Source organism: Electrona antarctica, assembly GCF_951216825.1.
Source record: "Electrona antarctica genome assembly, chromosome: 1".
NCBI lineage: Eukaryota > Metazoa > Chordata > Actinopteri > Myctophiformes > Myctophidae > Electrona > Electrona antarctica.
This window is the reverse complement of record NC_136806.1, coordinates 37561245-37574927: the sequence shown is the minus strand read 5'-3', so window position 1 is coordinate 37574927 and position 13683 is coordinate 37561245. Positions and strand designations below refer to the sequence as shown.

The 13683-nt window shown below is 38.5% G+C and overlaps 2 protein-coding genes across 3 annotated transcripts; one reads left to right on the top strand and one right to left on the bottom strand.

The window, feature by feature from the left end:
• The first annotated feature begins 5030 nt into the window (after positions 1–5030).
• On the top strand, positions 5031–6265 carry LOC306924751 (uncharacterized protein). 2 transcript variants are annotated; one of them, XM_079503383.1, is made up of 4 exons: positions 5031–5141; positions 5247–5312; positions 5541–5657; positions 5995–6265. In XM_079503383.1, the coding sequence occupies exons 1-4, from the start codon at positions 5109–5111 to the stop codon at positions 6100–6102; spliced, it is 324 nt and encodes a 107-aa protein (XP_079359509.1). In that variant the 5' UTR covers positions 5031–5108; the 3' UTR covers positions 6103–6265. The 2 variants fall into 2 exon arrangements, 1 of the variants encoding a protein (XP_079359509.1); XR_013790206.1 differs by having other exon boundaries at positions 5058–5150; positions 5262–5312.
• A 4126-nt stretch (positions 6266–10391) lies between these two features.
• LOC306923581 (cytochrome b-c1 complex subunit 8-like) lies at positions 10392–12164 on the bottom strand. Its single transcript, XM_079501765.1, has 3 exons — positions 12079–12164; positions 10860–11026; positions 10392–10568 (listed from the first exon to the last, which is right to left on the bottom strand). The coding sequence occupies exons 2-3, from the start codon at positions 11011–11013 to the stop codon at positions 10474–10476; spliced, it is 249 nt and encodes an 82-aa protein (XP_079357891.1). The 5' UTR covers positions 11014–11026; positions 12079–12164; the 3' UTR covers positions 10392–10473.
• Between the last annotated feature and the right edge of the window lie 1519 nt (positions 12165–13683).

Here is a 13683-nt window from a genome sequence, read left to right as displayed (position 1 = left end):
AATCTACCTCCCTGTGTGTGGTCAAAAAAAAAGAAAAGAAGTTGAACCAGTTGTGAACTTGTAAAGTGCGGAAAATACTAAAACTACTCAGTGGTGGAAAAAGTATTGTTTACTTATAGTAAGGGCATTTTATCAGGTATTTGACCAATCTGGGAACTAAATCGTTACCAAGAAATGTCTTCACCAATGTGTTTCTAAAGGTGTCTAATAACATGTACTAAAAGTTTGAAATTCAACTCCCGTGGGAAAGTTGAGTTATTAGCATAATATGTGACCATACCCATAACATCCTATATAAGGCAAAAAAGTCAAAATTTCATCATTCTTTAAGTAGCATGAGACATATGAAACTAGGGTGATTTCATGATTCTGAATCCATTCCAAGCATTAGTTTTGCACAAAAAACACTCCTTGGGCTAAATTAGGCCATATCCACTTGACCAAATGTGCTGACCTCATCACGTTTGTGTGGCCGTTTTCCTCCCAAGGAGTGTTTTTTGTGCAAAACTAATGCTTGGAATGGATTCAGAATCATGCAAACACCCTAGTTTCATATGTCTCATGCTACTTAAAGAATGATGAAATTTGGACTTTTTTGCTTATAGGATGTTATGGGTATGGTCACATATTATGCTAATAACTCAACTTTCCCACGGGAGTTGAATTTCAAACTTTTAGTACATGTTATTAGACACCTTTAGAAACACATTGGTGAAGACATTTCTTGGTAACGATTTAGTTCCCAGATTTTCATAGTCTTACTATTAAGTAAAGGTGTCAATAGTGCAATGTGGAAATGGAGAGGATGAGGACCATAGATAGAAGAAGTCAAAGATATGATTTTAAACATCTGTCCGCTCGGACAACACTAAAACAAATTTGCACTTCTGTATACAGGTATAAAGTTATGGAATTCACAAAGCCAGGAGTTGAAGAGTTTACAACAAACAGTGTATTGTCTAGTTTTGTTTCATTTGTTGTCTTAATTGTTTGTATGATTATTTGATGTACATTCTCATTCCCTTGTGACGAAACTGAAAAAGCAATACAAATTTGAATCATAAAAAAACTAAGTATTGATTGATTGAAATATTTATTAACAGTTTGCAGAATTACAGTACATTTCAAGCACAAACTCAATACAAAGGCTGTTAACTGTGAGTGGACGACCCAATTAAGCATTACACTTACAAGAGGGTCCACCATGTTCAATTCATCAAAACATTTAGAGACGTACAAATAGACACTTCTATATAGACAAAGAACAGAACAGGAATTCATCATAATGGAGGTAAAAAGGGAAAAGAAACATGTACAGTGAGGGAAAAGGGGGGGAGGCGGTGGGGGGATTCAGATTTTACGGGGGCCAATTTCGAATTGCAGCCAGTATTTAAAAAGTATTTAAAAAGGGAAAATAATAAACTATGAATTTGAGAGTTGAATTTCATTTTTTCTTTCATTCTCTAATTTTTGTTTTTTGTTCTCTTGTTTGTTTGTTTTTTGTTTGTTTTTCATGGTGAAGTCAGGTAATTGGCTGGTAGCAGTGCATCAATTATTAGATTTTTTTAATGATAGATAGGGGCAGGTATTAATAAGATTGATCTTCTTCCTGCTCCTTTTCTTTCTTTTATGGAATATGTAAAAACTAAAGTAGTAATACCAGTAAGACGCCTGGGGCGAGAAGCAACCTCGCCTAGGTGACGGCAGACTGCTGGGCGAGCGCTGGCACTTTGGCATGGGGGGGTCAGAGCAACATATGGAATGAATTTTGTACTGGCCATATATGGAGCGTGTCTTGAGTGTACAGGGTTTGATGTGGTCAGATCAACATATGGAATGTCAGAACAGGTCAGCTCCATATATGGAGATCTGGGCTGCACTAATAACTTTGGGGCAGGCCTGACTAGAGTTTAAATGGACAGGTATCAGTCAAAAGGGAGACATCAAAGAGGAAGGATGGATGGGAAGGATCAACATACTGTATGGGATGTAAGAACAGGTCAGCTCCATATATAGAGATCTAAAGGTTTGAGGTTTGAGGTCAGAGACTTGAGTAAAAGTAGGCTAAAATTATTGACATACAATTATACGTAAAGTACTCCAAACTTGGATGGATATAATATTTCTTTCATTTTTGAGAGGCGCTAGCCCCTCCTATACACAGGTTTAATGTTTGTTTTAGTTCAAAGTTTGTTTAGTAAACGCATTGACAATGAAGAGAAAATTTACATCATAATGTGTCGTTTATGTCATATTGTCTCTTTATTGTTAATGGCGTTTAATGTTTGTGTTGGCACCGTTTGTTTTACTTCACCATTACATCACCTGAATCAACATGAGTTAAACTTTAATATATTAGCACCCCTCACTTCACACAGGTGTGATTTGTTTTTCATTTTTGAGTGGTGTAAACCACTCCTACAACTGGCTTTGTTAGTATGTCTGTCTGTCTGTCTGTCTGTCTGTCTGTGCTCAAAAAATGAGCATGGTTGCTATTTCATTTTGTGTAACTATTTCAGTGTGCAAAATACATTGACGATAACATGGGTTGGAAGATCTCGAAAACCACCTGCATTTGACAACATGAGTATATCAGGAGTGATTCGTACCATTTTCCATTCTATTATCTGCTCATTGGAGTCCTACTCCTACAGATGTGCAATCATCATACCAATATCGGACAACATTTTTCCATTATAAAAATCCCCTTCAGAGTAGAAGCCTTTCTGAACAGAGATGACGATGGCATGTCAGCTCAAACCCACAATGTGAAAAAGGTGATCCATGAGTAAACATTGTGATATCAACCCCAAATCACTGTAGGCCTATCAGTTAAACAGAGACGTACTGGTCACCAGTACTCTTTTTTTTACTGAATGTGTCATTAATTACTACTCTGCTTGGCTCCAGGATATGACAGGGGCAGTTGAAACTGACGAGGGGAAACATCATTTTTGAGGGGTGCTAGACCCTCCCATGTCCAGCTTTGAGGGTGTGTGTAAACACAAACATTGTCTTAACAGAAACATTGAATTGAATGCTAGTGATAATGAATGGCCAGTTTTACATCAATGTCCCAACACAAACATTAAATGCCATTGACAATGAATGGCCAGATTGAGCGCTTGTCCCAACACAAACATTAAATGTATTGAAAATGAATGGCCATTTTAAACAAACATTACGTAAACAAACGAGTGGCCGGAATGAGATGATGTATGATGATCCATCCATCCATCCATCCATCCATCCATCCATCCATCTTCAACCGCTTATCCGTAGTCGGGTCGCGGGGCAACCCCTAAAGAAATATAAAAATACAAACTATTTTTGGCACATCTGCTACTTCAATTTAGGTGACTTGATTGATTGACATCAAAAAGGGCATGTCAGCTCAAACCCACAATGCAATACTTGCACACATCACAAACATTCAGTAGCATTTAGGTTATTTAAAAAAAGCCAATTCCATTTCCCCCTATGCACTCTATTTCCCATCCCAAGTGCGTTTGTCTCGTATGTACTGTAACGCCAGCGCCGTTATTTCAAAGCCCCCTCAGGTTAAACTGTTTTGGTGGGTAGATCTTTTTGAGCTGGTCAGATTGAGAGTAGCTCTCAAGTAAAAAAAAAAGCGTGGGCACGCCTGGGCTATATACTGTATAACCTTCATGTCCTGTAAAATCCAACACCTTTAAATTAGTTTCTTGGATTTGGACTTAAGAGTGCATTCATGTTCGTGTGACCCTCAAAACAGGATGTGAGAATCTGACCTAAATTGTTAAAACTTAGGCCCTAGAAAAGTCGCAATTTTGAAAAATTGCAAAGTGTGGTTGCCGCAGGTGCTTACATAGGCCCCTCCCACTAATATTGTCAGCCAATTACAATGTCACATTTTGTTATGGACAAAAGGGCCATTAAAATTACATTTTGGACAGGTGTATTTAATACCTTTTCATACAAGGTTATTGATCCTAAGCCACTGATTGCATTGTATGGTGTAGTCCTACAGGAGTCACCAATAACAACTCCAAGCCGACGCATTTACTACGTAATGTAGACCTTTATTAATCCCACAGGGTAAATGCTGTGCCATTCACGAGATATCTCGTGTTTAGAGCTTTACCACAGTGTGCCAAACACGAGAAACGAGATTCTATTTTTATGTCTTTATAAACGATTGTAAAACATAGATTGGTTACGTAACCAACAACAGCCAATTAGCTGCTACAAACGTTATGCAAAGCTCGGCCAATCACAGCGGAAGTTAGATTACTCCAGAAAAAGTGTCACAATAACTATAGTCTGGTTGCAACCACACTAATAAGCAGAAGGGATAGGAGTAGCTTGGACAGTTAAAGCCTTTTATTCAGGTTCTATTAAGAATTGACTGACGTTTTGGTCTTTCGATCTTCCTAATAATAATAAGTCCCATTAGATAGACTTTGGTAATATAACTTCGGCCATGCTAATGTCTGGGTTGGACTACAGTTATAGTGACAAATCAACATTTATTATTTCCCCAATATGGGTAGAGGGGGAGGTTGAGTGCCTTGCAGTAGTTTGAGGATTCTTTGCTTGACAGGAAGCTAGTGGAGATCATGGAGAACTGGTGGTACCTAGCTGTGTTCTGAACATAATGGAGTATATTGAGAACTTTTAATATGCTGTTGCAGTAATCAAGCCAGGATATAATGAATGCATGAATCAGTGTTTATGCAGCAGAGAATAACAGAGAGGGTGGGAGACTAAGTTGGAAGAAGTCATATAGTTTTACGAATCGTGCTTAGTCAGAAAGATACACTGCTCTTTTTGATATCTGATGGCAGATAGGCCTTATTTGGTCATGACGTGAATTTGAAATCTCAGCCTTCATCAGGATAGTGGAGTGTCAGCATTTAGTATACACTGTATATAAGCAAGTATTTGACAGTGAATGTTAGTAAGCTTTCCATCTCAACTTGACACCTGCGCTGTACCTTGAAGCCATGAAGACTCTCTGTATCCTCTCTCTGACATTCATGATGGTCTACACAGCACATATTCATCACAGCCATAACCATAATCATAAGCCTGTTATTAATGAAAAGAACCTGAAGAAGGAAATTGAGATGGCAGTAAACATCTTAACACAAAATCACACGGTAAGCTATGTGTTGCAGAATTCTCTGTTATATTTAAATAATTGTGATTAATCCAAATTGGGAAATCAAATGTATCATTTTCAATCATATTTCATCTCTAAACAGAAGCTATTGAAAGAGTTTGTCTACACATACACAACACCAGAGGAAGATGCAGCCAAACCATGCGTGGTATGTTCCCATCTCTAACCAACTGTTCTTAACATAGTTTTATATTGTTATTACTATAATCTCCAGTAAGATGTTTTCATGAAAGATCCAGTGTTGTTATAAACTGCAGCATCATGTTGCATCGTGTGATGGAGCTTCACTCCTGACTCCTGTCTATTACAAGTCAGACAGACACTAAAATGTTGGCTATTGTAACTTATTCTGTAATGTGTTCTGTCTTCTTCCCAGGATAAATTCTACTGTTTGGCTGAGAAGAGTCTTACTATATTTCCGCCACATTCCTCTCTGAATGACGGCACAGCATTGAAAAAACTTCACAATCTCCTGAAGAACTTCAACAACAACGTAAGCAATTCTCTAAGTCAGGGGTTTTCAAAGTGGGGTTCACGGACCATCAGGGGTTCCAAATAGGTGTACTGTGTATAAGGTTCCATTTGTAAAATCCATTTTATTTTAGTTTGAGAATCTGCTCTCTGTTATCACAAATCATATAGTCTACCTATGCTGTACAGTATACAGTAACTTTCATTCACAACTTGTTTTAAGTTGTCATTGTGCACACAAATATATATAACTGGATGTGAATGTTTCTCTGAAGCATGCTATTGTTTTGTTTATTTGTGGGGAGGGTCACATGTGCATGCTATTGTCATATGCAGTTGTTATTTTGTTTCTGATGCAGGTTACCAAGTGTAAGTGTGCAGAGCTGAAAAACACCAAAAAACACACACTGGACAAACTTCTGAAACATATCACCAACTGTATCAGTGCTGACACAATCATGTGTTGACAGTGAACAGAGTGTTGACAGTGAACAGATATTTCATTGTATTGCGGCTCTGAAGGAGGATAGCCGTCTATGAATGTTGTTCTGTGTGTGACCGCTGGATCAATCAGTGCCAATTGTCTTGTGTATGTGTATGCTTCTAGGCTAACAAAAAGTACCTTCACACATTCTTTCACATGTGTTTTATACTTTTTGAAGCATTTAACTTAATCGTGAATTATTTTAAACTGTATATTTTGATATTTTATATTCTGTATCGTTGTTTGTTGCAGTTTGTCCAGTTGTTTGAGTGTTATAACCGCGACAATAAAGGATTACTTAACACACATTGTTTTATGTGAATAGTGTACACATGCTCCACATGTGATTATTCAAATGAATCCATAAGGGAAAGGGAAAGGGAAAGGGAAACCAAGGGAATACCCCCCAGTAAACATATCACTATAACTTTATCACTTAAACTTGAATTAAGACAAACATTTTCATGTAACTACTATTGTAACCATGTAACCAACTATTTGAGGAAGATATGGATTTAATATAGTGCATAGGAATAAAATGTAACAAAGTATAAGATAAAACATCATCTCATTCATTTGATAAATTAAAAACAGAAAAGTTTGATGTTGTAAATTCTTGTCTTGTGTACATTATGTTTTGAGCATCCACCTCAGATGCTGCACCCACAACAGTCACCAGATTTGTCAGTCACCTAAGAACCAATGGTTAACATGTAGTTTAAAGTGGAATGGCCCTATAGGAGGGTGGTCTGATTAAATTAACATCAAATATCTAAAAGACATTTTTAACAATTTAAAAAATGTCACACAAAAGTCAGAGTAGAGTAGACATTAACAGAACCCCATGTTTTAAGTGAAATACCGCTTTAAAGTCATCAAATTGACTAGATACAGAACACATTGGAACCACAAAGACAACAATCTAAACAGACTGGAAGTGGTGAGGATCTGAATCTGAATGAAAGGTCTGCATGCACGTACTGCTCAAACCACCATGCAACATTCAATCACACATCAAACTCAAGTACATGCAGGCTATTCACATATAACACTGTAACCTGTAAACCATATAGAATATTTGATTTACCTTGCTGATATAAAAAGTGATATCTCCTGCTTTTCTTTATACAGTTGGTAAATCCTAGCTGTCATATTCAGGGCAGGTCATTCTGTCACTCTGTTGTAGGTTACTTACACTTAACCTACATTGGTGTTGGCTTTGGAGTCGCAGGTTATGGACCAGGGCCAGGCAATCTAAGCTAAAATGGGGCGTGACCCAAAATAAATTGCAATAGTATAAATCGTTCAAGGTTTTTTATGATCCTTAAAGTCATCCAAATAACATTTTAAAAATTGATTATTATATAAAATTTGGATCATGGTAAATTCAGGGGTTGAACGTTGGGGTACCAAGGCAAAAATTAGAGGTGTTCTCAGATATTGGCTCCAAAGTCAAATATCATGTTATCTTCATGTGGTTTTTCACATTACATGTCAACCATCCTCAAACAAGCATTACATTGTGTCCCATTGACCACAACGTTTTAAATAATAATAATAATAATAATAATACAGTGGCTGCTCCCTGACCAGCCTTTCATTCACAATGAACATAACATTATGTTAATAGTAACATTATGGGTTGCAGATTCACTACAGGATAGATTTGATCACAGCTTGTGGCTTAACAGATCCTTTCCTGTTTGATAGAGATAGGTGCATGATAAACAACTCATTTCTCAGAATAGCAGGACACAGTGATAACATCTATGACATATGTCACTTCATATCAAAACACGATAAAACTTTATATTAACATGCTTTTCAATGTGTTAGAGAAGAGCAAGCCTTTACACATACAATAATGTAATTTTATTTTGCATGAGTGGTAACTTGTGATGAAGTGTAGTCAATTACCTTTTGTCCTAGTCACTACTGACAACATTTTAAGTTTAAAGTTCAAGTCCTATGAATAATGACAGATGAACTGAATCTATTTTTGGATGTATGTTTTCCTGTATTTTCTGTCTTTTTTAAATGCTGACCCTGGGAAGCTGAGCTCCACGATGTCCTATGCATTTGTGAAAATGGCAAATAAAGTCTATTCTCCTTTCTATTCTCTTAGCCATAAAACCATGTTGTGATGGGACAATTTTAGAAAACATGTCCTCCAGAAAGGCAATATCCTTTCATACACTTTGCCAACACAGTTTAACACTGGGCATTGCTATTTTGCGACATGTTACTTATCAGTTATGACCAAAGCTTCTTTCCATTGGGTTGGCAAAATATTGTGTTTGTTACATTAAAAACATCACAGGCATCATTACAGGTCTGGCCGACTTAACCACATTAACTTTGCAATAGCTTTGCCCTGAGCAACACTCAGGGGAGGTACTACTGTATACCCAGCAAGCACGGTCAGGACCTGGACAAATTAGGGACGTCTCGATTGGGGCCAGATCAAGTCAAACCAAGACTAGTCACATCTGGCCCAGAATATCACTTGATTTCAACCAACATAAATTTTACCCACTAAGACGGACGTCCCTGGATGAATCAGTCTGATCGAGGCCAGATCAACTTAAGTCATATCATAACTATAACTATCTGGCCCAGAATAAGCTATATTATTTAAACTGGTGAAGACATCCTGAAAATGACGTAAAGATCATCCCCATATGTGCTGTGATCTGGCCTAGTGCTGAACGTCACCGGAGGACGTCATCATTACGTAATTTGGCTTGCTGGGTATTGCAGTGGTTGTCAAAGTGGGTTTCAGGGACCCCCATATGGGTCCTTGAGGCAGTCCAAATAAGTTAATATAGCATCAAAATCAGCTAGTTTAACCACTTTAACCCTATACAGCTATCCGATTGGGAGCTTGTAGATCGTCTATTTTTAAAACATCTTAATAATAGTTTTTGAAGATGTATTTGCACAACTTTTGTATGGTAGTAACCTGACTCCACCAGTTTGGGGCGGTTAATATATGGTAGGGCGCTGGCACAAAATGTTTTTATACATATAGGGGTCCACAGCCAAATATACCAAATATGGCCAAATATCATTGTTTGTGAATTGTTGGTTAAATTAAATGGAAAAGTGTCCTGAAAGTCCATGGGCTGGGCTTATCAAATTAATCAATCAATTAAAACTGGGAGAATAATGGCATCAACACTTTATGACAGATATTTTTGCCTCTTTTACACAACTTCGGGAGTTTTACACCCCCCAACTTCACACTTCTTCCTCCCTCATTTCTATGCAATTATGAATCAACACCCCGATTCTAAGAGTCTTGTTTCACAAATGGTAGACTTTTTCCACATCATATAAATCTCCCTCTTCACAGCACTTGAAAGAGGCAACAATTGATGATAGCTGGGAATCATATCTTAACACCATACACAGTTGCTCCATAAACTCCAGACAACAATTGATCCAATTTAAGGTAATCCACAGGCTGCATTATTCCTGCACTAAGCTACACTCATTTTATCCGTTTCTCCATTATGCTAAAAAAAATCACACCCGTGTGAACTGAGTGGTGTAAGGTTTTATATAGCATGATCAGCTGTGGTCTGACGTAATGTCTGACGTAATGAAATAAGGTAAGGTATTATGTACCCTGATCAGCTCTGATCTGACGTAATGAAATCACACCTGGATGTGATTTCACAACTGGCTTTTTTTGTGCAGAGAAAATGACCACGGTTGCTACGGTCATCCAGTTCACCCGGGTGTGATTTAATTACGTCAGAAATTATTTTGAACATAGCAACCATGGTCATTTTTTTATGCACACAAAAGCCAGTTGTAGGAGTGGTTTACACCACTCAAAAAAAAGTAACACGACAGAGGGCTCTCTAGGACATCTTTTTTGGCCATGACCCAAACTAACAACATTTTGGAGTGACATCTTTAAGTTTTTCTCAGACGTGTATGACTGTTATCACCCCAGACCCCTACTGTGCTATTCTGGGTGGATTTCAAGACCTGTCATTTCTAACTCATCACATCCAATTTCACTTGTTTGGTAACATATATTTAGCACTTATTTCATTAACAAATATCACTTACAGTACCTTTAACCGTATGAACCCTAGCCTCGCTATTCTGTGGCAATTCTGGCAATGCTAGCACATCTACGAGCTGGTAGATCTGCTAGCTTTGCTATTTGTCGTAAAACAAAGCATACAGTGCATGCCATAAGGCAGCAGTTAAAGCGCTTTTGTGGAATTCAGATTCTTCAATCAAAACTCATTGACATAAATATTTGATCTTTAATGGTCAAACATACAGAGTTGGAATAAACAGAATTGGGAGACAGTTCAGAAGAGTAGAAGGCAGATCATTCGTCATTCGCATAGTCGGCAGGATTCTTCCTCTTGCCCTGTTGATGGACGTTGTTTCCCCAGGTGTATGTCAGGTACATCAACGTCACCTCTGCAAAACAGTTAGCACAGAAACACATCTGATGAGTGTGAGTTTATAGGTGTGCAATGGTTAATCAATATTGAAGAATTATCATATTTTTTTCTTTTAAACAATCGATTTTGTAGGAATTCTGTGTTTTTTTATAGCAAATCTACAAGCTCACAACACGAGGCATTGTGAGCTTAAGTGGTTAATCAGACAAATCCATGTATTTGATTATAAAAGAAAATCATACTTATAACATTATTTATAAAGGCAAATGTTTCATGATACAAAATATATACAGATATGAATACTTACGGGGAGACCATCTGAAGAAAGAAGAAGTAAACCGTCTCCATACATTGGGGATTCCTTTAGAGAAATAGTTGGGGAAAGCCCTCTGTTCAAATGGGGAGATGGTGAAGGAAATTATGTGTCTGACCTTGGCCAGGTTTCCGAAGTGTTTCCCCATGATGTCCACAGAGCTGAAGTGAAATAAATTGTAAAATGTTACAATCTTAGATAAACCAAACATCAAAAGACACGAACAACAGTACCACTCGACTGCACTGGAAAAGCATGGGTACTACTTAAAAAAACAAAACAAAAACATGATCCCAATAGATTTTAAAAAGCTAAAGTAAATCCCTGCATACTGTAACTTTTATTATGCAAGTGAAAAGTAACATATTTCACATGAACATGATTCAACATAATGTAAATCCCAAAACTAATCACACAATCTATCTCCATATTTAATCTTAAAAAACAAAACAATAATGGCCTATTGTATGCTGTCATAAGACCCCGTCATACAAAAGTAGACAATCTAATTCTCAATGTAAATGGTCTTTAAGGATTTTCAAAGATTCCACTCATTCCAGAAAATATATGAACACTATTTCCTATGACAAGCCAAAATAACAATGCCAGGTTGAAAGTGGTTAAGTGTGTCTGTGAGATATATATATATATATATATATATATATATATATATATATTTTTTTTTTTTTTTTCATTTCCTGAGAAGTAACCGTTTCGTCATTAAGACACGCAAATCCCTTGACTCCTTCAAAACCGCTCTCAAAGGGCACCTAAAATCTGAATCACCCACCCACCCCTTTTCCCCCTCACTGTATATGTTTTTTCCCCTTACCTCTATGATGATTTCCTGTTTTTGGCTATATAGAATTGTATATTTGGTTTCCACTAATAGTGATGATGAATTTCGCAGGCTGTTTAACTATTTGGACATCCGTTTATTTGGAAAAGCCCATGATGCATATGACTGCATTACCATTTACGTTTGACAAGTCAAAGGTAAACAAAGGGCAAGGAGGTTAGCTAGTAAGCTAACTAAGGCTAACTAGCTAACAGAGTCCTCGAATATTTTGCTTTTGACTTTCGTCAACACAGTTGTTTAATAGAACTATATCAAACTATATCAACCCCGTTACACAAAAATGGAGGACTATCTTAAATACATTTGTTAATGTAGGTAAATATACAGTGTCACATTTATGACATTGAATCTCACCGTTCAGCTGCTGCTCGAGAAGGAAGCCTTTCTAATGACAGCTGACCGGATGCTGTCTTTCGTATTTCCGTTGCATCATTGGTTAAAGGGGGAATGTCATTCCCCTCGGGAGATAAGAACGGCTATTTTTCATGCTAACGTGATTATGACGTCAGCCAGGCAATAAAAATTTCCCCGTCTTCTATGCGGGCTTGCTCGCAGAAGTAGCATAGCAACTTATGCTACTCTTTTGGTGTCACATTTAGCTTCATACTGGGTGAAAGTCTCATTCAAAAAAATATTTTTTCGCTCGAAAATGTTAGTTACAATGACATTGAGTTGACGTGTTGTTTTTTTTTGGTAACTGTTGCATAATCGCAATTTCGCACTCGAGTCCCATGCCCCGGCCATCTAGCTCTGTCTCCCCCCCGCTGACATGCCCTCAACCACGGCTAAGTTCAGCCTGCTGCGGTCGGAGCCTTGCTCACAGGTTGAGCAGCACTGCAGCGGGCTAAAATGCATATCCGTCATTCAAATATCTCATGTACCACAACATTGTTCAAGTGCACTGTGTGTTTATGCTTATTCATTGTAATAATCAATATCGCTATGATGATTTATCGCCGCGCCGCTCCGCATGACAGCATGTAGTCTAGCCCGTCTCAGATGCCCCCTCTCACCGCCGGCCGCCGGGGCACTGAGCCCGTGAGCCGGCCCTCTTCTCGTCATGCAGGCTGCAGTACTCATAGGCTCATAGCACACGCACACACACACACACACACACACTCTCTCTCTCTCTCTCTCTCTCTCTCTCTCTCTCTCTCTCTCTCACACACACACACACACACACACACACACACACACACACACACACACACACACTCACTCACTCACTCACTCACTCTCTCTCTCTCTCTCTCACACTCACACACACACACACACACACACACACATACACACACACACACACACACTCTCTCTCTCTCTCTCTCTCTCTCTCTCTCTCTCTCTCTCTCTCTCTCTCTCTCTCTTCAAATGCCGTAGTTACCACAACATTGTGAACTGTGTGTTTGTTTATTCATTGTAATAGTCAATATCGGCTCGCTATGATGAATTATCGCCCTCGTTGTCCGATCCGCTCCGCGGGGCTGAAGCATGTAGTCTCCCGGCAATCAGATCATGCCACACCGGGGCATTTGCACTGGGGCTCATCGTGTCGTGAGCACAAGTAACCTGACACCGATATGGGGGGGGGGAGCTCTCTCTCTCTCTCTCTCTCTCTCACACACACACACACACACACACACACACACACACACACACACACACACACACACACACACACACACACACACACACACACACACACCCCAATATGGGGGGGCGGGACCTCTCTCACTCACACACACACACACACACACACACACACACACACACACACACCGATATGGTCTCTCTCTCTCTCTCTCTCTCTCTCTCTCTCTCTCTCTCTCTCTCTCTCTCTCACACACACACACACACTTCATTTTCACATCGCACAACATGCACAATGATTGTTTACTTTCAATTAATTATCAAAAAGTATTCTTGTTTTTCATTCATTGGTAGAATGTTCCCACACTAGTG